The 25,715-nt window shown below is 33.8% G+C and overlaps 1 protein-coding gene across 1 annotated transcript in view; it reads right to left on the reverse strand.

The window, feature by feature from the left end:
* Nucleotides 1-1,386: 1,386 nt before the first annotated feature.
* LOC140445454 (inactive hydroxysteroid dehydrogenase-like protein 1) overlaps nt 1,387-25,715 on the reverse strand; it is a 121,286-nt gene continuing 96,957 nt past the window's right edge. The window contains 4 exon segments of the mRNA XM_072537481.1: nt 1,387-2,979; nt 5,638-5,865; nt 10,702-10,898; nt 10,901-10,912. Coding sequence (XP_072393582.1) covers nt 2,875-2,979; nt 5,638-5,865; nt 10,702-10,898; nt 10,901-10,912 — 542 coding nt within the window. The 3' untranslated portion in view covers nt 1,387-2,874.

Raw genomic sequence — 25,715 nt, forward strand, 5'->3', positions numbered from 1 at the left:
TAGGCTACCAACCGCATACAATAAATTACAATTAAATACAATATTGCACATTTATTGTATTCGGGTGTAACCGGAAATCAGAAATTGTATGTATATTTGGGATTTTTGTAAGTAGCAATGTTTTATTACTTTTTCTGTATTTGTTTGTTTGATGTTTGATTAAATTTTACTTAATTATTTTGTTTTTTGTTTTATTTTTAGCCTAAAAAAATGTTACAGGGACCATTTTGTCTCACTTTCCCCTATATCTCAAACAAATATTTTGAAAGTGGTACATAAGTAGTTATACCTTTTGCTGCCGTGATGTGGAATTATTTATCATTGACGTTTGGATGCCAATAAAATTTCTTTCTGAGTAACATACGAGTGGCTAGGAAAAAATAAATAGAAAATATGACCTATAAAACCGGAAACAATGTATCATTACAGAACACCGGTACTAAAATCCGACGATTCGTCATAAAGTATTTTGATTTTAAAAAAGTTTTCATCTTATACAGGTTGGAGTAACCAAAGACAGTGCTTTAGGACATTTTGTGAGTTAACTAACACAGTTGATCTACGGACTATATACGAAATACGTATTTTATGTTTTCCGAAGATGGAATAATAGCATGTGACCAAAATGTGAAAGTTGCATGTTGCATGAAAGAAGCTTCAAATACATTTGCATATGATGACTGATGACAAACATAACGTACAAAAGTACGTTAAGTTTTGGATTAGATATTGTACACTACATAAAGCGCTAAAATGGGCAACATTGCCTCGTACGAGGTAATTGTAATTCCCGATCTCCTCCGACACCACGACAAAAAATCATTTAGTACTTAGTAGCACGTAACAATCGATGGGATACACATCTCCGTCATTCCAATTCGTTGTTTGTCTGCATTACGTATGCCGGTTTATCCCTTAGTGTACATAAACTCGATAAAAATATATAAAGCGCTGCATTTGTATCGGTTTTTAATAATCTGAACAATTTTTTGTGGTTGAATTAAAAATAAAAGCGCATTTATTTAAAAAGATAAAACAAAAAATATGTCGGTCAGATATCCAAACGGGCTAGGCGGCCAATTCTCATTCGCTTCACTGTCGAATGGTTTAGTGGATGTGGGTTCGAGCCCCAGCTCGGTGTACAGAAAAATAAAAAGTCTAACGCAGCAGTTTAAAATTCTAGATGAATCTGCGGCTTAGACTAGAATATGCTGGTGTCTGATCGGCCTATGGTGGAGCAGTACGGCAAGAGATAAGGGATTGCAGCTCAGTGATACTCCTCCATATACCGGTATATATATATATATATATATATATATATATATATATATATATATATATATATATATATATATATAACAAAAAATATACTCTTATTGCTCAAATATTTGACATTCTACGGTTGAACAGTATCCCTATTTGTCACTTCTTGGGTGACACTTCTTGAGCTTGACATTTTTGCAATCTTTGAGGCAATGGTAACTTTCAATAAATTTTGACTGTACGCAAGGAATTGGTCTCCTATCAAACACAAAAACACTGAAAATAAATCTACACACTTTTGTCCAGAATTACACCATAAAACCATTTTGTTATTTGAACTTTTTCTGAGGAAGTATAAACAGACATATTGTTTGCTATTGTATTGTAATTTATTGCAAAAATAAATTAAAGATCTACCCTGTTAACGCTTTAAACACAGAATACACCACACAACTTAGATGGTGTATTCTGTGCTTTAACCAACCACTGTAAATTGACAAATTATTGGCGACGGGTCAACGAAGCAGGTTCGTAGAAATTCGACGGAGCGCAGTGTTGCCATTTATAGGTCTATGTCCAATTTAAAACATAACGTACTGTATAAAAAAGAAAAGTGGTACAGTACACTGTATTTTGCTCTTTTTTTAATTAGGATTTATACTGCTTGAAGGATGGCAGTAGTACCGAATCGTTTTATAAAACCCGCCTGCTCTACTGGTTAAAGAGAGGCCTCCTTGTATGTTAATCTCTTCGTTGTTAATTTTGTAAGTAATTTATATAGGTAGATTGGGGAATAAATAAACTTATATGTAGTTTATTTATTTTATAAACTAATTATTTTATTAAGTGATAGTTTAAAAAACCTGGTAGTGTTTTTTATGATGTTTCCCTTTTTTTGTACAGCAACATGCAGTGGCGGATCTAGACATTTACCTTGGAGTGGGGGACTGCCGATTTGGAGGGGAACTTTTAATAAAATACTAACCAAATGACAAAAAATAAAAACTCAAACTACCACTTACCAGTATCCTTCACTGGTAAGATAACTTCGGTATTGGGCCGCTTGTAACTCATTTTTCTGATACATTCCTTTATTTAATATTAACTTATTTTCCCCCAATTTTGTTCCTACATATTTGCATATGTTTGCTACGACTCCATTACTTTATTTGTTGTTCTTCAGTCGAGACTTTTACATGTATTTTTCAGGTCGTTTTCCAGAAAATCAATTTATTACTAAGAAGAAATATCATTAACTGATCTCCGACGCTTACTAGTACGTAACCAAATTACAAACTATATGATTACTCTGTAATAAAATAAAAATAAAGGTGTTAGATCGCTGCGGCGGTGCCGGCGACCATTAAATTCATATATTACAACTCAAAAACTCCAAATAATAAAGTGAGTACGTACACGCATGACCGAAAAATTGCAATTATTGTTCCAATGATTATTTTTTCTGAACTTATAATTTGACGTTTGTTGTCGCAACACGCTTGTTTTGTTGTTTTAATGTAAAAACTATATTATGTAAAATTCAATTTAAACTTAAGTCGTTGTTTCTATTTCACAATATAACTATGTCTAAGGTCTTGTTAAGTCCAATATCTATCCTGTTTTTTGCTGAAGAAAGTAATCTTCCCTAAAATTACGATTTATGTGGGCAGCAATGTACATCCGTAGCCAGGTGGGAGCAACTTTTGTTATAAACGTCTAAAATCACAAAAAAATATTAGCATTTTAGCAATTAATAAGATGGTTTAGTTTTTATAGTGCTGTGTAATTTCACATTACACTATAATATGTCGTACAATAAATTTATTTATATTTCAATAAAATAAAACAGCAAAACTCTTGAATATGAAATTAGTGACACACAATTTGGCTTTAGAAATAGTATGAGTACAAGAGATGCTTTATTCGGCTTGAATGTGCTGGCTTAGAGATGCATGGACATGAATCAGGACATGTTTTGTAGACTTTGAAAACACATTTGATAAGGTTCAACCTAAAAAGCTTGTAGATATATTAAAAAGCAAAAATATTGACAGTCGTGATATGAAAATTATATCTAATTTATATTGGAATCAAACTACCAAGCTAAGAGTTGACAACCAGTACACCCAAAATATCAAAATACAGAGAGGAGTCCGCCAAGGTTGCGTGCTGTCCTCACTACTTTTCAATGTGTACAGTGAAGTGGTATTTCAAAAAGCGCTCTCAGACTCAATAGAAGGTATATCCATCAATGGAGAAGTTTTGAATAACTTACATTTTGCAGACGATACAGTAATAATGACGGATAACAACAATGATTTACAGAACGTAATGCAATGCCTTAATGAACGCTGTCATGAGTACGGACTGAAGATAAATTTAAAGAAAACTAAAGGCATGATCATGACTAAATCTGCACATGCAAATATCCAATTGACTATTGAAGATACTGCAATTGAGAGTGTTAATAACTATAAATACTTATGAACATGGATAACATCAGATGTAGACCAAACCAAAGAAATTAGGACAAGCATTGAAATAGCACCTGCATCATTCATTAAATTTAAAAAGTTTCGTTGTTGTCGGGATATAAGGTTAGAACTACGCATGAGAATGCTTCTCTACTTTTCTTTATGGCTTGGAAGCGTGAACACTAAAATAAGTCCATCTGAATAAGTTAGCCGCCTTTGAATTTTGGTGTTGTTGTGAAGAATTCTACGAATATCATGAGGCGGAAATAATATTAGCTATCAAAAAAAGAAAACTTGAGTACTTAGGACATGTGATGAGGGGGCAAAAATACGCATTATTACAACTTATTATGCAAGGCAAAATCCGAGGAAAGCGAAATGTGGGAAGACGAAGAATATCATGGCTTAAGAACTTAAGGGAATGGTTTGAATGCAGTAGTGCAGAACTTTTTAGAGCGGCAGTCAACAGAGTCCGCATAGCCATGATGATTTCCAACCTTCGATAGAAGATGGAACTTAAAGAAGAAGAAAACAGCACCTCATACACAGCATCAATGTTTTTACCGCCATCTGTTTTAAAGAAACAAAAATGTAAAATCCATATAGACAGTATAGATTTCTATTAGATTGTTGTTGAAATTCATAATATTTGAAGGTAGATATAATATGGCATATTTTATTCATCTTTCTGTTTAGAATAATTCTTTTATTCTAAGCTCTCAAATAATCCAACTAAGCATAAATTTATATTTAAATATAATATTGTAGTATAAAAACTTAAAAATTTATTTTTATAAATTTATTGAGATCATTATTAAAGTATTAGAAAAATTATATCATTTTTATTTTTATTTTGACTATAAGGTGCATCGATTTTTAAAATCGATGTGCACAGTGTACATATCTGGGTATTTAGTATTTATCTAGGTTTTTTAGATATTTTGTATACACCAGCAACGTCGCAATTTATTTTAACTCCTGTTACTTACAACTTCTTACTGTTTATTGTCTTAATGATGGTACCCACTACATTGATGTGTTTGAGTTATTCTGGCCATAGATTTATAGTTTTTTTGCTTATAACGATAGCACTTTTAAAACATGACTATGGAGCGTTTCACGTTAAGAAAATAACATTAGGCTTATGGAGATCAGTGTTGCCAAAACTCTCAGGCATGCGGTTTACTAGATTGTCGATATATTTTTCGAATTTCCATTTTCAATTAACATTTAACTGTAAAGTTAGAATAACAACTGAAGAACCACAAAGCATTATTATCATTATGTAGTCTCAGAGAACGACATAAAATCGCTGACATACGCACACCGTATTATTTTAAGTTGCAATTAGTAATTAGATATATGCATTCCAAGCGCATGATTTAACTAAGCAATATTTTCTACTGATTTCTATGATTCATGGTATATGATATTCTTACCGAAAAACAAATAAACTGTCGTTACTATAATTAAAATAAGATAAAATAAAATTATCTTTTGTAAATACTATTTATTTAATTCAAATCATTTTTCCTACTTTTCATCTCTTGTTTCGAATGGACACTTTTGGTCAATTACGTTAAAAAACAATTATTTAATTCATGTCTGTGAAAACGAAAATACAAACTATACAACCCTGAATCGTGCTTGTGTTCATCGTGGCATCGCTGCGCTTCTATCGTCCATAAGAAATACATGGCCCTATCTCCGCAATGTTATTTTCTTAACGTGGAACGCTGTATAGCTTAAAATTCCTTAACTAATTTTAGCATTTTCACTTGAATTTTAGTTTATAGGTAGGAAGACGCTTTGTCTCCTCTTTTGCGTTATATCACACAGTTGTCACTCCATTATTTATCACTTAATATAAAAAAAATAAGAGTTAATAAATAGTACACACCTGAATACCATGCGTCCAGTATCCAGAGGATTCATCAACTTTCCCCAACGTCATAATAGCATATCTGGCGTATCCTTCAGCGTCTGGAATTAAGAAGGAACTTTTTTGAAGCCTCTTGCTGAATGCGTTCATTTTGGTGTCAACAAAAAATGGAGCCAAATGTTGAATCGTAATTCCGGAGTTTCTATATTCGTATCTAAGAGCCATTGTAAAACTTCTTATATAAGCCTGTAGAATAAGAATTTGTTTAATAGTTGTTAAAAAAAGCAGAAAAATATATGCGATTGCTAAATATAGCAATTTACTAATCTACATTAGAAAATATAAAAAACCGTATGCGGTTTGGGCGTGTAACAGGCCGTTAACGCATATTAAAATGCAAGATTTTACCATGTAAAGATTTATACGCATGTATAAAGTATTATTAAATTTGTTTGGGTAGATATTTACTTTTTTTTTAGAAATTGAAAAAATAAAAGACCTTTTATTAAGAAATGTTTGATTGATGGGGTTTTGATAGTACTGGGTTTTTTGTGACAACATTTTAATTTGATTGGTAAAAAAATACTGAGATAAGAGGGATATTTGTGCGTTCTGATTGGTATAGAAAATATAGACAGACGCACTTGGGACCTTTCGGCCACGGTGATCGTCTGAATCTACACTGCTATCATTAGGCCAATGCTAACTTATGGACCAATTGCTTGGGTACCAAGGGACTCTTGTGACCTTGGAATCTCTTTGGTTGATCAACTACAACTCTTCAGAGAAAATTTACTTCTTCACAATCAAAGCCACAAAACTCACTCACAAAATTCACTTTTTCAAACTTCAAATGTCACTCCCACACGTAAACAGTAAAAACATGGGTAGAAGGCCAAAGACGTAGACTTGCCAAGGTAACACTAACTATCCTTGAAAATTCAGCATCAAAGGAATGACCAGAAAAAATCTATGCTTGGCAGTTGGTTTTTAACTAGTTATTGTCGACTAAGCAAACACCTACACACACTGGGGCTAGTAGATAGACCTCTATGTAAGAAGTTTAAAGAAGAAGTTGAAACAGTAAAGCACATCCTATGTGAATGCCCTGAGTTACTGTTAAAACGAGGGTATGCGTTCGGTTAGCCCTAGGCCACACCTGCCCATATAAGATAGATGTCCCCTGGCATCAATTGTGGCCCAAGTGCTGTGGGACTTAACTCGTCCTCCCTACTCGATAGATACAGATACTCTCAGAACGGTTTTAAATTACATAATACATATAGACAAAATGTAGATAGTCGTACTGAAAAACTACCCATCAAATATGGGGTTCAGAGTAGACAGGGTTGTGTTTTGTTACCCTGTCTTTTTAATCTATACTCTAAAGAAATCTTTAGAGAAACTTTAGATGATCGACAAGAAGGATTAACACTAGGCGGAGAAGTAATCAACAACATCAGATACGCTAACGGTATAGCCGTTCTTGCAGAAAATTTACAAGATCTCCTTCTTCTTCTAGTTCCATGACCGTTATCGGTCGTTGGATATCATGTTGACTCAATATTCGCTATCGTGATTTTATTGACAGCAGCAATAAATAATGATGTAGTAGATTTTCCGTACGATCATTGTCCTAGATATTTTATCCATGATGTTCTTCTTCTACAAGGACCACGTTTACCTTGGATCTTTCCCTGAATGATCAAAAGTAAAAGTTCATATTTTTCAGAATGTCTCATAATTTGACCGAAGTATCTATTCGATTTCCAGACATTAGTAAATCTAATCAGTGAAGTAAGTTATCGGAGAGGACTTAAAATTAACATTTAAAAACAAAGTAGATGGCGGTTGGACAAAATAATATAGATCAAAATTTACTTTGACTTAATGAAGGAGAGATAAAACGCGTAAATTATTTTAAATACCTGGGCAGCTGGTTAAATGTAGATTGTGACTCTGATAAAGGAAATAACCAGCATCGAAATATCACGTAAGGCTTTTATGATCTGGAAACCAGTTTTGGGTAACAGAAACCTTTCGATATATATTCGCAAGAAGGTCATAAATGTGTGGTCTATCCTATTATATGGTTGTGAGACATGGACAATAAAAACCACAAGGCTTAAAAATATTCTGCTTCTCTCGAGTGTCCATCTATAACATTCTAGTATTGTCTAACTAACAGTGTCGAAGTATTCGCAGTATAGGCATTTGCCTGTATCTGCCTTTCCGAACCTACAAAGATAGACACTGAAACACCCATGTTCTGTGAACACTTGCATCAGGAAGTAATCCTGTCCCTTACGCCCGGGATCAGTATCTTCCTGCCATCTTTCCATTGGTCTTTCCCTTTCTTCTTTTCTTATGAGTGTAGTCAAATGTTCTCTTGCCATATAGAGATATCACCTTTCTACTGCTAACACGCGCAGAAGAACACAATCCGTAATAGCTACAAGGCCGCCGCAACAGACTTGTTCTCTCCACTAGTATCATGAGCCCCTTGTAGACCGGTATCTCTACTGCCCCATTCCAGATTGGTGCCATGTAAAGGACGACTAACTGAACACATCACTCTCCTTAGCGCAGCTGAACTCCAGGCTGCCTACAGGCTACTACCTTTATATGCTCCTCCCAACCACCAAATTGGTGTAGCGTCACTCCCAGCTATTTTATGCATTTTTTTGATGGCAGCCGTGCCCAATGCACAAACAATAGAGTCTTACCATGAAAATATGGGACAGGGTAATTTATAGACCGATACGTGAAGAAACAGGAACATACGAAAATCAGTTTAGATTTATGCAATTCAGATCAACAACAGACATAATTTTCCTTATAAGGCAGCTGATGATAGTGATAGAGTTCCTCGAGAGGTTCTGTGGTAGGTGCACAATAAAAGGTGGTGAAATGATTATAAAAAGTTTACTTTTAAGTCTTAGGATCGATATTCCAGAGTAGTGGAACAATATATGGAGATACATGCAGTAAAGTTGGGGTGGGATAGAAGAAGTTGAAAATAGCAAGTGTTCTGCTGTGTCACAAAAAGATTCCGCTAAAAATTAATTCATTGTATAACTGAATATTGTGCAGTCAAAACTTTAAATCGACAATGTCAAACCATTCAAATCACGTCATTTAGGGTGGTGACTAGGCGACAATCAAGCCGTAGAAATAACAGATTTTATAGCCCACTAATTATGATGTTTCGGTGGCTCTATATATTATAATGTAATATTTTTAATGTCTAATTTTGGCAATGACTGTTTTCTTAAGATCAAATTCGTTAAATTAGTTATTCGATTTTTGATTTTCTTATAACGTATGGTCCTAAAGTTTTGGGAAAAATTTCAAAAGCATATAACTCTGACCACAATAATCTTATATTTTTATTAAATTATTCAACAATTTAACTTAACTATCCTTATTATAAATCAAAATTCAAATGACACACAAGTGACCATTATTTTCGATTTGCCTAATAATTCCCCTGACACGTTGCATCATCCTTTGGACGACCTCGGCGTCAATTTCTCTAGTTTTTGTATATATGCGGCGTCTTAACTGTTCCTGATTTTGTGTTTCCCATTTGTTATTATAGACTTTCCGACTTAATATTGCCCAGAACTCTTCAATTGGACGAGCCTGAGGTAGGTTGGGAGGATTGTCTGCTTTCGGTACAAAGGTAATGTTGTTATTTTCGTACTAGTCCCTTGTAATCCTCGCGTAATGACATGAAGCAAGATCTGGCCAAAAGACTATTTGATCATTTGCATGATGTGTGTTCACAAACTAAAGCAATTTAGAGAGACATCTTTGAATATAAATATTTGCGTTTAAGGCTTCGCCTCGAACAACACCAATGTAGGGCTGTGAGATAAAGCCAGCCTCAGAAATTGCACACCATACCAAAATTTTGTCCTCAAATTTTTTCTTACTTTTGAATTTTATTTCATTAGGTACATTTTCGTAATCGTTCGTGTAAAACTCATCATTACCCTTCATCTCAGAGTTGGACAAAGTAAAATATTTTTCATCGTCCATCACGATCAACTTGTTGACGAAATGCACTCGCCTTAACGCGGGGCAACATCTCGGAATTCTCTCTAATTGATCCTCTGTGTATTTTGGAGCTTTCCTTCTTTTCCGGTAGATAATATTGTTACTCGATAGGGTCCTGTACACTGTAGTATTTCCAACATGAAATCTTCTGGCCAGTTTTCGCTGTGAGACCCCAATTTTGTTCTTAGCTGCTTCAATCAGTCTTGCCTCGCTTATATGGTTCAAAATCCGCGGTCGGCCACTTTTACGCAAGTTAACACACGGTATCCCTTCTTTACATTCTCTGATTGTGCGATAAATTGTCGATTGGCTTATGTTTTGATCTCGATAAATATTAACAATATCTCGTTTCGACATTCGCCCAACCATATTATAAACACCTCGACGAATATCAATTTTATAAGACATTTTGCAGAGCACAAACAAAAATATTTTGCTTTGTTTATTAAATGTCAATAACTGATGACATTTCAATTCCATGGCCATCTTTGTTAAATGCATTTTGCTTCTCAATCAGACCAGGTGAAATTTTTCCCAAAACTTTAGGACCATACGTTATTTCATTCGTTACCGAACTTCTAATTTAAAAAGATATAAAAATTTACTAATATAAAGACATTATATAAGCTTTTTTAGGAATATTTCATTTAATTACTATGAAATTTACATAAAGAAGCACCTTAATCATTCATATAATTGGTGTATAATAATATCGATAACATTGTTGGCTTTAATCACCACAGTAAAATTAATGTGTAAGGAATTTTATAGTTAATTATTATAAGCAATTTAACAAAAAACATCATTTTACTTTTACACAGTTATTACTTTTATGTTAAATATTTTTTTATTGGTAATAAAATTTTATTATTTATACACAACACGTCCTAAAATTTGTGAAGAGTTTATAAATAATTATTAATACTCATTTATTGTGATGAAATTGCGACCATTTAATTTTGCTAAAATAAATGAAAATATGACATTTCATCGAATATTTCTTATAATTTAAATACCAACCTTCGTGGCTGCATATACAGCCATTAGGGGCCACGGCTGCAACTCCGACCCTGAAGAGACGTTTACTATTGCACCTCGGCCTCTTTGTTTCATGTCTTGAATGAAGGCTCGGCATAGTAAAGTGACTGCTCCCACATTTATGTTAATCATATCAAATAAATCCTTTTCGGGTACTTCTGAGAGGTACATGGGATAGTCCCAACATTGTTGACTAAAAATAACAATTATAATATGTATTAAAATTTATTTATTACAGAAAATAATTGATTTTCCAGATTATACAGAGTGAGCAACAACTAGACTTAGGCAAATGTGCAAAATCCATAATTTGCACATTGTGCATAAATAATGCAAATATTGAGGACTTGTGCGAAGTCTAAGGTACGTAACTTTGTAAAATATAGCCAAGAACTGCATTAAATATGCTTTTTGAAGTTATACTTCTATACGCGCGCTCCACGTTGGAAATTTGTACGGGAGTGAATCGGTGAAATCATTACATATGTAAGATAATGAGTAAGAGAGAGACCGAAGATATATTTTCTCTCTCTTCCTCTCTCGAGAATAAAAATGTTCCATTTGTATATATATTTAATATTATATATATTATATATATATATATATATATATATATATATATATATATATATATATATATATATATATATATATATATATATATATATATATATATATATAGTATAATATTGATTAATATTATTATTGTTTTCTGTGATATGTTTTGTATTATTTATTAAATGTTCATAATTATTTTAGTCTTTTGTATTTCAAAATAATAAAATAATCTCAATAAATCACTGTATGATCGAGAACTGTCAATTTTGAAATACGTTTGTGTCATGTCTAATTCGCAAATATTTTACGTGTTTGGTTCATACGCTGGTGTATGTGAGTTCGAATCCCAATATGAATTTCCTTTTTTATTTTTGAAATATTTAAAAACCCCCACGTTAATTTTATTAAATATATGTAATATACGCAAAAATGCTAAATTTTAAAATAAAATGAAAATTTACAACAAAATCCGAGTAGTTGGTTTTTGAAGTTATACTTCTAACACGCGTTCGACTTTGGAAATTTGCACGGGAGTGAATCGTAAATTTGCACAGGAGTAACAAGCCTCGCTAGGCATGTTAAATTATAAATTAAAACTTTTCAAGTTAATATCTCAAGAAAGTTCAAATGTGTACTTATATGCACAACAAACAACAAGTAAATATTGTATTTGTCAATGTCAGATAATTTGACAGTTGTATCACCAAACAACATTTTTTTTATTAATATTTTTATCATGGTAAATTAAACATATGCGTAAGTAAGTTACGTATATTTCCATTTTTAAATACTTATGAATATTGCATTTTAATTTGTATTGTATTATTATATTGAATTATGTTGCAGTGTATTGTATTGTATTTTTATATTAATAACAAAATTAACAATGAATTTTACTGCAGAGTATGTGTAAAAAAAATTTTTGCATTCAAGTCGTTTTATACATAATTATATGAAAATAAAAATATATATTTCCATTAAAATATTGATTTAATCCTTTATTTACTTACTATACTCCTATTACAGGTCAAATGTTTATATACAGCAAACGATACACCATATACCTGTATACCTAATTCTTTTTCGCTTTCTGTTCTCTCTTACCTATAGCATTACATATGTAATGATTGTGCATATTGACTCCTATATAAATTTTTAACGGCGAACGCGTGTATAGAAGTATAACTTCTACCGGCAGTCCCACTGGACTGCCACACCCGTTTTTTTTATTAAAACCTAAAGAGATCTGCAATCTGCCTATTAGGCAATAAGAGTTTTTTCTGACAATAAAGCTAATGATATGTAGACTATCATTTCAATAAATAATATCTTTTAAAGATATCTTAACCTAAATTAAACATTGTTTGTATGAATTTATAAACATTTGCCATAAACACTAAGCTAAAGTCTGTGTGATGTAGATATGTCGGATGTTATTAGACGTTTTAGCCTACGGATTTCATTGGCATCGCGCACGTTTCGTTGGGCGGCTAACCGATTTGGATGCACTGACACTCTTTCACTATAGTTGACACTAAAGCGATGTATGACTTCTTTGACGGATTCTAAAAGGATATTTGAATGATTTCGTTACTGACGTAGTAAGGAGCATCAACAATAGCTTGCAGTATTTTATTTTGGAACCTCTGCAAAATGAATATGTTGGGGCTGCTAGCAGTTCCATACAACTGGATGCCGTATGTTCACACAGGTTTTAAGATTATTTTTTATAATAATATTTTATTGTCTATTGAGAATTTTGATCTGCGACCAATGAGCCAATACATGTTTCTTAATTTGAGACCAAGTTGCTTGCGCTTAGTTAATATGTGTTATCTCCAAGTCCGTCGTAAATCCAGGTGTATGCCAAGGTATTTGGCGGTATCAGATTGTAGAAGTTGACAACTGATAAATTGAATAGTTGTGCACGTTTCTCTGCGGAGGGAAAACGTCAAGTGTGTTGATTTCAATTTATTTACTTTAATGCGTCATCTTTTAGCCAGTTTTAGTCCCTGTTAAGACTAGTTTGCAGGTCGGTAGAGGCTGATGTTGGATCAGTGTGGGACGCTAAAATGACTGCAGTGTCAGCAAATGTTGCAACAGTCGTAAGTCGTGTTGATAGCACTTCTGCAGTATATGATAAATACAGGATGTCCACGCACGCTACCTTGTGGAACTCCTGAACTTATTGGATGCAACTTTGTATATTCACTTTCATGTTTTATTTGGAAGTGCTTATCTGTCAGGTATGATTTTAGAAGTTAAAAGTTGGGATGGGGCAGTAGCTTCTTTATTTTAACGTGCAATGCTTCATGCCACACCTTGTCTAAAGCCTGATATATATATATATATATATATATATATATATATATATATATATATATATATATATATATATTGATACGATTAGGGTTTATAGAAAATAATTTATAAGTTATATACTACATAATATTAGATATAAAAAAGTATTTGATTATTTTAAATAAGTTATATACTAGAGAAATTTACAAAAATATATTTATGTGAGGGCATTTTAAGAAATTAGCATATAATAATTGTAAAAAGTTGTATTTTAGTAATTTTAATGTTGTAAATAGTTTTAAGTGAGCCATGTGACTAGGCAACACACTATACCCTCCATTCCTAAGTGTCATTTTAAGAATTTTACGAATATAAGTGGGGTTATATTGTTTGAAATGTGTATTTTATTAAATTAGAGTGTTAGTTACTAAATTGAATGTTTATTCTGATCTGAAAAGCCTAAATGTCAACAAAATTATCAATGGAACATTAACGAATTCTCCAGAGTGCAGAATTTGACTATTGTTTACGGTCGAACATTCTCGAAATAATGATTATGGCGGTGGATCGAACAGATATTTTTTTTCGAGAACATCTATATGGAAGTAATGGAACAAATTGGAACATGATCTCTTACCAGATGGTTCTGGAATATCCAAAAGATATAAATACCCGTGATTTGGATTCAAGATGGCAGTTTTTAAGTTTTTAGTCTGAAGTCAAGCAGTCAGAAAGTTTTTAGTCAGAAGTCAAGCAGTTTATTATGAAAGTTAGTAGAAGATAGACACAATTAATTAGTGAAGTCAATTGTTCACAGTTTTAGTAAGTCAGTCAAGCAGTTTTATAAGAAATATGAAAGTTAGTTGGAGAGAGTCCAATTGTTTAATATAGTGAGTTAAATGAAGATTAAAAATTATGCATATATTTAATGCACATTTATAATTATACACAAATAATTATTGAAGATTATAAAAGTATATTAGAAGAATATTGGATGGACATTGGAAGGAATTAAAATTATATTATGATTGGAGATTAGTATAAATCAACTTATAATAATTGGATATTGGTATATTGAAAAGAAGAATAAATATAAATGGTGTTTGCTGGTTTGCTGGTGGTGTATAAATGCTGGTGAAGAAAACTATATCTTAAATTGGTAGAAGCTGATAATTGGAAAAAGTAATTTCACAAAAAACAAGGATAACTGAAGTACGAAGACATTCAGTGGTGATTAGAATCTATATAGTAGAAAACAGTTCATTTAGGCATTCAGTGAAAGAAAGGTACAAAATTTTGTTAATATAATTTAGTTAGTGTCATAACAATTTCAATTTTGAAGATAGTTTGTTTAAATTTTAGATTGTCTATAGAATTTAATTAGTTTTGTAAGAATATCAATTTAAAGATAGTTTATTTTAAATTTACATTGGCTAGGTTAGATATATATATATATGTGTGTTTCATAATAGTTACAATAAAGATAATTTAAAAAAGTACTTACAAACTAATTCTTTGAGAACCGCGATAAAACCCTATATTATTAAAAATACTCATTGCTCATCATTCAAACAAAAAACACATCATAATAATATATATATATATATATATATATATATATATATATATATATATATATATATATATATATATATATATATATATATCAGGAAAAGTTGCTAAACAGTATCTTTTACTATTCATTTGCTAGTTTAAACTTGTCCTATTGTCCCGTGTTTTTTGCGAAATCCGAATTGGTGATCTGGAATTATCTTCTTTTTGTCTATTATAGTTTTTAGCCTTTTAATATATAGTTTCTCAAAAATCTTGGAAAATTGAGTTGATGAACTTTGCAGAATAACATAATTTTACTATTCCTACCTTGTCATACAACACATTATTTGCAACCGTTAGACAGAGCTTTTTTCAAATTATTTAAAGCATTTTATTACACTTCAACGTAATAATGATAGCTAATCCTACATGGAAAATAAACAGACTCTATTTGGCAGACTATTAAAAGAAGCTTAGTCAAAAGCAGAAACTATTCTAGTCCCGTCTCATCGAGTACCTACCAAAACGATTGCAAATATTCCCCAACGAGGCTCTTCTCACCAGGAACCTACAAGAAAGGTTGCAAATAATTTACAAAACGCCTCTTCTTATCAGGCACCTACTAAAAATGAATTTCCTGAACATGGGCCATTACATATCCCTTCATCTGATCACTACAATCGGATAGACCTGACACTTGCAGTAATCTGCTAGTTTTAACTAAGCCAAATGATAAACTGCAAGAAAACATAAAAAAACAAATACTAAACTAGCCTACATATACTACTACAAATACTAAACAGCCAAGAAAGAGGTAAAAAACTAAAGCCAGAATAATGAAACTGGGTATGTCCGACACATCAGATGGGGAACCTGTACTGGATGATGACTATGTCAGTGAAGTTAAAGAAGACAAAAATGATTACTGTATTGGATGTAGTGAAGAATATAAACATACTTACAAAGTCGTTAACTGGATAAAGTGTGCTCGGTGTCGGCGTTGCTTACATGAAGACTGCGCGAGATATGGAAATAATTGTAAAACGTTTTTACTTAAATACAAAAAAATATATAATACCGTCCGTATCTTTTAATTCACTATCTCGTCTATTTACTATCTCACCCCACAGTAGTAAGGTGGGTGAATCATGAAATATTTTTGTTGTGTAATATAATTTTTTCAATGTCAGGACGTTCCAGGTACCGACCGCGTAGCCCATATTTCATAACTTATGTCGTCATCGATAAGACCGATCTATCCGAGGTTTCATGGTTTTGTACTATTTACGGCAACAGCTTATCAGCCCATTATCCAGCCCCCAACCTGAAAGACCAGAATTTTCTGTCAGGGTTTATTAGCCGATATGTTCCAGTTCTTAGGCGCCAGAAACTCGCCTTTCACCCGCTCTCGTCGGCTATATAACGTACAATCATTGTACGCCATGCACCCAGTGGCTACGCGGTAAATACCTGCGAGGACTTGAGAGTAGGATTTGTTGGTAGAAGCTGAGTTCTATTTCTAGAACCTCCGACTCTTTCATCGGAAATATTGAACATTACTCAGTTTTGTTACAGACGGCAATCCATGCTACCTCCAAGATCCTTTACAAACCTTAAACCATTTTTTAAGACAAAAAACTAACACAGGCAAGAGCTAGTGGAAACAGATGCACAGTTGAATTAACGGATGATATTAAACCTGTAAAAAGTTTCACATATCTGGGAGTTAGTTCACAGATGGAACAGAAGAACCAAAAATTCAGAGAAGAATAGTAAAGGGAAACAAAGCTTACTTTTTTCTCGCATATGTGTTCCGCTCCAAAAACACACACTGGAGATTGAAATTCAGGGTCTACATAACTAAAATCAGACCAACAGTATGTTATGAATGCGAGATATGGGTAATGACAGAAGACACAAAACGAAAGCTGGAAGTCATCATCATCTTTGGCTCTACAACCCTGTGTAGGTCTTGGCCTGTTCAAGAATTAGTCTCCATTCCCCCCTATCTTTCTCCCTGGCTTTCCAATTTCTGACCCCTAGATTCCTCAAGTCATCTTAGACTTGAGTTTAAATCTAGAACTTGGCCTGCCTCTCTTCCTGGTTCCTACTGGCTCTTAATATAATATCTGTCTTTGGTCTCCAGTGTCCATTCTTTCAAGGTGTCCTAGCCACCTTACTATATTAATTTTAATACACCGGACGATGTTGCATTTTTCATAGCATTTATACAACTCAAAATTGTAGCGCCTGCGCCATATCGCGCTTTCTTGTATTCCTCCGTATATGTGCCTAAGTATTCTTCTTTCAAAGCGGCCTAACAGTTCTTCGTCGCTTTTTACCATAGTCCATGTCTCTGACGCATATGTCAAGACAGGTTTAATAAGAGTTTCATATATTAGTATCTTGGTTTTTCTGCTAATTATGTGTGATGTTAAGAGCTGCTTTAGTCCAAAGTAAGCTCTGTTCGCCAGGTATATTCTTCTTTTAATTTCTACGCTTATTAGGTTGCTGTTATTTAGTTGTGTTCCAAGATATATAAACTCCGAGACCCCTTCGAATGTGTGTGCTTTTGTCACCAGATCTTGTGGTGCCGCTATTTGTGTACTGTTCGTGACCTTTATGTATTTTGTTTTGGATACGTTGACCTGCAGTCCCATTGTCTTCGCGACTTTTTTTAATGTTTCAAAAGCCTGTATCAGGTCTCTTTTTGTCCGCGTTACTATGTCAATGTCATCTGCGTAGGCCAATATCTGTACACTTCTATTGATGATAGTACCTCTGGTTTTTATGCCCGATTTCTCTATGGATCTTTTTTAAAAAAAGAGCTCTAAAGCTAGAAGTATTGGAACGAAAAGTCCTTAGGAAAATATTTGGACCTATTAATAAAAACGGAGTGTGGAGATCCAGGTACAACCATGAACTATAACAACTGTTTAAAGAGGCACAGATCTCAGAATTCGATAAACTTCAGAGACTTCGATGGACTGGTCATGTATTTAAAATGGAGACCAAAAGATTGCCAAAAAGAGCCCTAGATAGTAGAATGGAGGGCCCAAGACCAAAAAGAAGGCCACGGAAAAGGTGGGAGGATGAAGTGGCAGCGGACGCGCAAAATTTGCTAGACGTGAGAACCTGGAAAATGTCGGCCTGGGACCGGCAAGGCTCGATTTGAGCTGTATCGCTATTGGAGAAAGAGAATATAATTTTTTAGGAATTAAATACTGTTTCATTTGAAGGACTTTGTTGCACTAAATTAACAGTTGATGTTGTTGCATGTTGAGTTTTAATAACAAATGTGTTTACAAAAAAAAATGGGTTATTTAGAGTTTTTGTTCACCGTACAAGATTTTACTTTTTCATTTCACATAATATAAAAACAAAAACTTAGACGTTTTTATTTTTTATTTTACTGCATCTTCAAAATATATATGCATATTTTGTATGTAATACTGGTGTTACCGGATGATTACGCCCATCGAGCAACACTCCTTTCTCCGGCCAAAGGACCTCTGGCTGGATTACGTTGCTCTTCGGGCATATTTACCTTAATGACACCCGTGGTGTACATATAACTATTGAGTCATTGTTTTTTAATTAGTAATGAAGTGCGTATGGCAGGGCGGAGTGCGGACGCTCATTTGTAGAATGAGAATTTAAACCAGCAAAAATGTGTGCCCTATATCTTATTTCTCTCTCTTATACAATCCGCAGTCAGAGAGTCCTGTCATAAGTGCTTCATTAAAAATTAAAAAACAATGTATAACATAAAATAGGCCCAAAACACTTATCGGAATATGATAGAATAACTTTTGAACTTGAAGTACTTGGTGAACTCAAAAATAATGATTTTTACTTGGGTTTTTGAGCCTTGACAATTAGTAATATTGCGTTTTTCTTAGTTTTAAAATATTTTGAAGTAACTCGGTAACTCAACAACAATCAAGTTTACAGAAAAACTACAGAAAACCTATTTTGTTTAGAATGATAGAAAAAATAAAAAAAAAATGTCCGCGCCAAAAAAATTGATTGTTACAATTTGTTTAAAAAAAAAATAATTTAAAAAAATTTGAACAATTTTTTGCCTGGGCAACCTTTTGATCCTTATTTATGGGTATCTCATGAAAGTGATTATGCAAAAAATCTCATGAGTACATTTTTCCGAACAAACCCAAGCTTTTTGCCTTGTCTATGTAGGATATAGGTAATCAGTGCTAATAATAGGAACTGTGTTTTTGAAGTTTCACTCAATGATCGAAGCCAGTCTTAATCAACTTTTTTTCCAAAATGTATTTATTTGTAATTAATAAATTGTTATTAATTGTCGAGAATAAAATTAATATTCCAGAAAGTGTAGTAATAAAACACAAGGTAACGATCAGAGAAACTATATCGAAACATATTTTTAATTTCCAAATCTTAATAATTAAATTTAGCATTCAATTAAGTGAAAAAAAGAGGGCATAATCTTCTTGTGATGCAAGTCGATTAAACGCTGCTGTGTTACAATAACATTAACCTTGTGTTACAATCGCGTCTCGTTCCCTCAACACTTTTTAATACCAATGCAAGTGAGCATTGCAATCTCAACCGCGATACTAGTCTAGGTCAATAAGCACTAAATGTTACATAAAAGTGGGCATTTACGGACACTGCGTTTTAATGTTATTGTACGGACGAATAAATTATTACTACCGGTTTTTTATAACATTTTCACGTGTCACTAATTTCTTGATTTGTGTAATTTAATGAAGAATAATTATGGCAGAATGTTAAATAGATAAGGCTATTAGTTATTACTTATTTGGGGATAAAATACATAATAATAAACCGAGTTCAAGTAGTAAGGCGTGGTCATTATGGCAATATCATTTTGAATTTAGGATTAATATTATAAAGAAATAGTTAAAAAAAAACCAAAAATCAGGCAGAACATTTCCGCAGACTAATATTCATATTCGCACAGTAAATTTAAAAAATAAGTGTAACAACGTCCAGGTAAATATTTGTGAAAGAAAAAGGAAAACGATAATCCCCTGCTAAACGTCCTGCATCGACGGCCACTCCCTTAACTTTATATTATTTGAGAATTACAATCTAGAAATCGTTTTTAAAATATTTTAAAATACAAATTCTGAATGATCTGAACTGAGGAAATAATTAATACTGGGTGTCTATTATGCATGAAGAAACAAGGAATACCACACTCAACAGGGTAAAATCTGGTACAGAGGCAGATCCAAAGCTGGTGAGGGTTTAGGGATAGAATTATACTTTGAATTCAAAAAGTTAGCGAAAGCTTTGAGATGGGGAAGAATTGCACCGTTTTCTAAGAGGAGATTTATGTAATACTGCAATGTGCAAAGGAAAATAATGAGAATTTAGATACCGAGTTAACAAAGAAAGAAATGAAAGACAACAAAGAACAAACAAACTGGACCTGGAAAAACTATAAATTCAGGAGTGTAAAGAGAAGTTCGAAAAAGAAGTCGCATATGAGTTAAGGATGTTAGAACTGCACTCCATAGAGGGCAAATCGTATAATACTAAAACAGCAGTAATGACAGCGGCAGCGTCTACCCTGGGAAACAAGAAAAAGGCGAGAAGAGGAGCATATTTCGATGACGAGTGCAGACAAGCAATAGAGAAAAGAAATGAAGCACATAAAATGTATATAACAAGATGTAGAAATAAAAAAAGAGCCTATGAAAATAGACAAATAGAAAAAATTGAAAAAAATTTCAAAAACAACGAAATTAGAGGGGCTTGCGAATACCTAAAAAAGATAAAAAGTGGGTATAAACCTCAAACAAAAAAGAATGAAGTAGAGAATGGAGTAGAAGCTACAATCATAAAGGAAGTTCTCGAAGCTATTAAGGCCTAGAAAAACAATAAAGGACCGGGGAGTTCACGAAATACCAGCATAATTGTATAAGGTAGATGGCGACCACCTGGCAAGTCACATTGACGTGCTCATCAAAGATATATGGCAAGAAGAGTAAATACCTGATGACTGAAAGAAAAGTATAGTATGCATGATCTATTAAAAAGTACCGATCTATGTACAGCATATAAAGTCCTCACGTATATTATAAACCAGCGGCTCCAACCACTAGCAGAAAATATTATTTGAGAGTATCAGACTAGGGTAGCGGGTAGACACTTTTCTACGATCCTGGTAGAAAATAGGTCTACTTCAGGGAAGCATCCCTGCCCACGCGAGCCATGCTTTGCTCTCAATTCCTTACTGAGAGAAATCATGTCCCATTCCTTTATCCTTCCAAAATCTAGTTACCTACTTCCTATCCCTCCCTGGTGAAGGGCAGCAGCGATCATCAGTACCAGTTCAAGGCCTAGAGGAAATGATCCTGGACCGGCTTGAAACTGGATTACCACAAGCATGACTGGAGCAGTTTAAATGGTTGTGGTACTGCGATGGGGAAGGCAACGGGAAATTCACCCCATTATATTTTCCACAAATCTAAATGGCAGACGAGAAAAAGAAAATGGCCCTCAGTCCGGGGCACCCCTTAAATGGGGAGAGGGTGCAAAGAATCCCCCCGTCAACTACCCAAGAAAGTGCACGAGAATACAAATATACGACCGAATAGTACGCATTGCCACCTGGAACGTACGCAGCTTATTTATGTCCGGGAAACTGGCAAACACTGAAGCCGAGATGGTAAGACTGAAAATAGACATCTTGGGGATGAGTGAAGTAAGATGGCCTGGATCAGGAATACAAAAAACAAAACATGGATACATATACTATTCAGGTGAAACCGACCCAGAACATCAATATGGAACTGCTATATTAGTGTCGAACAAAATTGCTCAATCAGTCATAGACTTCATCCCTCTAAATGATAGAGTAGCAATGTTGAAATTACAAACAACTCACAGAAAACTAAATATTATTCAGGTCTATGCTCCAACAAGTGACAAGTCAGACGAAGAAATCGAAAAATTTTATAACAACAAAGATGAAATAATGAGACTGACAAAAAGAGGTGAAATAACGATAATCATGGGTGACTTTAACGCTAAAATTGGTCGTGGTGCTGAAGGAGACCACATAGGAGCATACGGTCTAGGTACCAGAAATAATAGAGGAGATAGACTTGTACAATTCTGCGTAGAAAACAATCTGTTAATTGCCAATACCTTCTTCACACAACATCCCTGATTGGTTATAATGGATTTTAGATTAAAAAGATCTCTCAAAGTCAAAAAGAAAACAGTGACAAGAAAAATAGACATCTCACAACTGAAGAACCCTGAACAGAAAAAAGAAATAAGTATCAAGCCTGAGGAAGAAATAAAAACGATCGAAAACTTGGTACAGACAGACATTGAAGTAACATGGACTGGTCTAAAAACAAAAATAACAAAGATACAAGAAAAAGACATCGGATTCGTAAAACACAACAAAAAACAAGAATGGATACAACATGGACGTAAGACGAAAATATAAAACAAGCCCAATAGAATACAAGCGAATCAACAAAATCATTAGAACAAAGTGCGGGGAGGCGAAAGAAAACTGGATGTCAACAAAATGCCTAGAAATCGAACAACTTCAGGAAAAATACGACACCTTTAATATTCATAAAAAAGTAAAAGAAATGACAGGTAGACACAAAAAGAGACAAGCAACAATATTAAAAAATGATAATAACGAAATAATTATGGGTACAGAAGACAAACTAGAGAGATGGAAAGAATACATACAAACTCTTTTTGACGACGATAGACCTTGTTCTCCACCATCCACAGATAATCGAATAAATGAAAAAGGCCCAGAAATAACCAAAGAAGAAGTGATTCATGCAGTAAAATCTCAGAAAGATGGAAAAGCCACCGGTCCAGACAATATCAATGTCGAAATACTTAAAACTAATTGCAGATAACGAAAGTAAAAGCCTAGATTTAATAACAGCACTATTCAATAAGATATATGACACAGGTAAAATACCAACAGACTGGCTAAAATCAAAATTCGTAGCATTACCAAAAAATCGAATTCCTCACAATGCGATGATTATCGAATATTAAGCTTGATGTCTCATGTCCTTAAAACTTTTCTCAGAATTATCCATATATGAATTTACAAGAAGTGCGAGTTCCAGATGAGTGACACTCAATTCGGATTTCGAAACGGATTGGGAACACGAGAGGCTCTTTTTGCTTTAAATGTGTTAACGCACCGATGCAGAGACATGAATGTAGATGTATATGCATGTTTTATTGACTATCGAAAAGCATTTGACTGCGTTAACCATCAAAAGATCATCGAAATTCTGAGAACAACTGGAGTTGACGAACAAGACTTGCGAATTATCTCAGAACTATACTGGCACCAAACGGCAACAATTGAAATAGAGCACACAACATCCGAAGACATACAAATCCGACGAGGAGTGAGACAGGGTTGCGTCTTATCACCGCTACTCTTTAATTTGTATTCGGAGTCTATATTCAGAGAAGCATTAGACGAGGTCCAAGGCGGAATTAAGATTAACGGAATCAGCATAGACAACATCAGATATGCTGATGATACCGTCTTAATAGCAAGCAACGCACAAGAACTCAAAATATAATAAATGCGGTAGTTCACCACAGCGAAATGTTCGGTTTACATCTAAACGTTTCCAAAACTAAAACTTTAGTATTTTCAAAGACACCAATAAACGTACAGGTGTATGCCAAGGGTCAAATAATAGAACAGGTAAATTCCATAAAATATTTGGGAACAAATATCAATAGTCAGTGTAATCCAAAAAAAGAAATCCTATCAAGAATCGAACAAGCAAGGAAAACATTCATGAGCATTAAAACATTTTTTACAAGATCAGACCTTAGTCTACAGCTTAGAATCCGAATGATCAGATGTTACGTTTTTTCTGTCTTACTGTATGGCTGTGAAAGTTGGACAATGGACTCTGAAATAGAACAAAGAATAGATGCCTTTCAGATGTATATATACAGACGAATGTTGAGGATTTCATGGGTACAAAGAGTTACTAATGTTGAGGTACTTCGTCGCATGTGTAAACAAAAAGAATTACTAAGAATAATCAAAGAGAGGATAATGCAATACTTGGGTCTTGTGCTGAGAGGCGAAAGATATGAATTACTTCAAGTTATACTGGAAGGAAAAGTACAGGGCAAAAGATCAGTAGGAAGACGCCAGAACTCATGGCTGAAAGACCTGAGGAGCTGGTTCGACCGCTCATCCGCAGAAATCTTTCGCGCAGCAGTTTCCAATACTACAATTGCCATTTGGATCGCCAACCTTCGAAAGGAGACGGCGCAATGAGAAGAAGAAGTATCAGACGGGCTTCCGACGGGGAAGATCGACACTGGAACAAATATTTACAGTCAAACAGAACTTAAGTAAATCATGGGAACATGATATTGATGTTCACAACGTGATTGTAGGCTTCAAACATGCATACGACTCAGTCAAAAGGAACAAACTCTACAATATATTGGCTGAACTGGCAATACCACACAAGCTAATTAGACTCATGAAAGCCACAATGGATGAAACTCAGGCAGGTGTATGAATACAAAACCACCGGACAGACTTTTTCAAAATTTCGCAGGGACTAAAGCAGGGAGATGGGCTGGCTCCAACTTTCTTATTTCTTATTCTTATTTTTGTGTTTTCTTCGTTCTTCCATTAGCTCTAATATTTCTTATCTCATCCATGACTTGTTTCTTTATATTGTTTTCTGGTTTAAGTTTATTATCTACCACTGAATTACAGATATTTTTGATTTTATTCCACATATCATCCACACTTATATTTTCTTGATTAATATCTGAGATTACCATGCTGTTTATTTTGTTGTTGATCTCCTCTTTGACTTCTCTTTTGGTTTTATCTTTCAACTTCTGGATGTCCGGACGTTTTGTGCTTTTCTTTTATGGACTTTTCTCATAAAGGCTTTGAAACGTCCTAGTAAAAGATTATGGTCTGATGTAACATCTGCTCCTGGATATGTTTTGTGGATTTTACGGAATTCTGAAATCGTTTGTTGATGATGATGTAGTCAATCTGGTTTCTAATCATTTTTTTTTGGACAGTCAGCTGCAGATTTCCAGGTGTAGAGTCTTCGAGGTGGTAATTGGAAAAAGGTGTTCACTATTGCACTATCCGTTTCTTGGCAGAACTGAACAAGGCGGTCTCCTCTATCATTTCGCGTTTCTAGTCCAAAGTGTCCCAGAGTATTGCCAACACCTCCTTTGCCTACTTTGGCGTTGAAATCTTCTAGCAGGATATTCACTTATTTTTTTTTTTGGTATGTTTTAGGGATTCTTTTAATTGTTCATAAAATATTTCTATTTCCTACTCTAAGCTTTCCGAAGTTGGAGCATATGCTTGAATAATGTCAACGTTAACTGGTTTAGCATTATTTTGAGTACTGCAACTCTATCTGATATTCCTATAAAACTAAGTACACATTTGCTAACTTCTTTATTTATTATTATAGCCACTCCGTTTGTGTTTTTTGTTGTAGTATCTCCACAGTAATATATTGTGTGGTTTTCTATTTCGCACTGGCCTAAATTGGTCC

This window comes from Diabrotica undecimpunctata, chromosome 7, assembly GCF_040954645.1.
Source record: "Diabrotica undecimpunctata isolate CICGRU chromosome 7, icDiaUnde3, whole genome shotgun sequence".
In the NCBI taxonomy this organism is placed as follows: domain Eukaryota; kingdom Metazoa; phylum Arthropoda; class Insecta; order Coleoptera; family Chrysomelidae; genus Diabrotica; species Diabrotica undecimpunctata.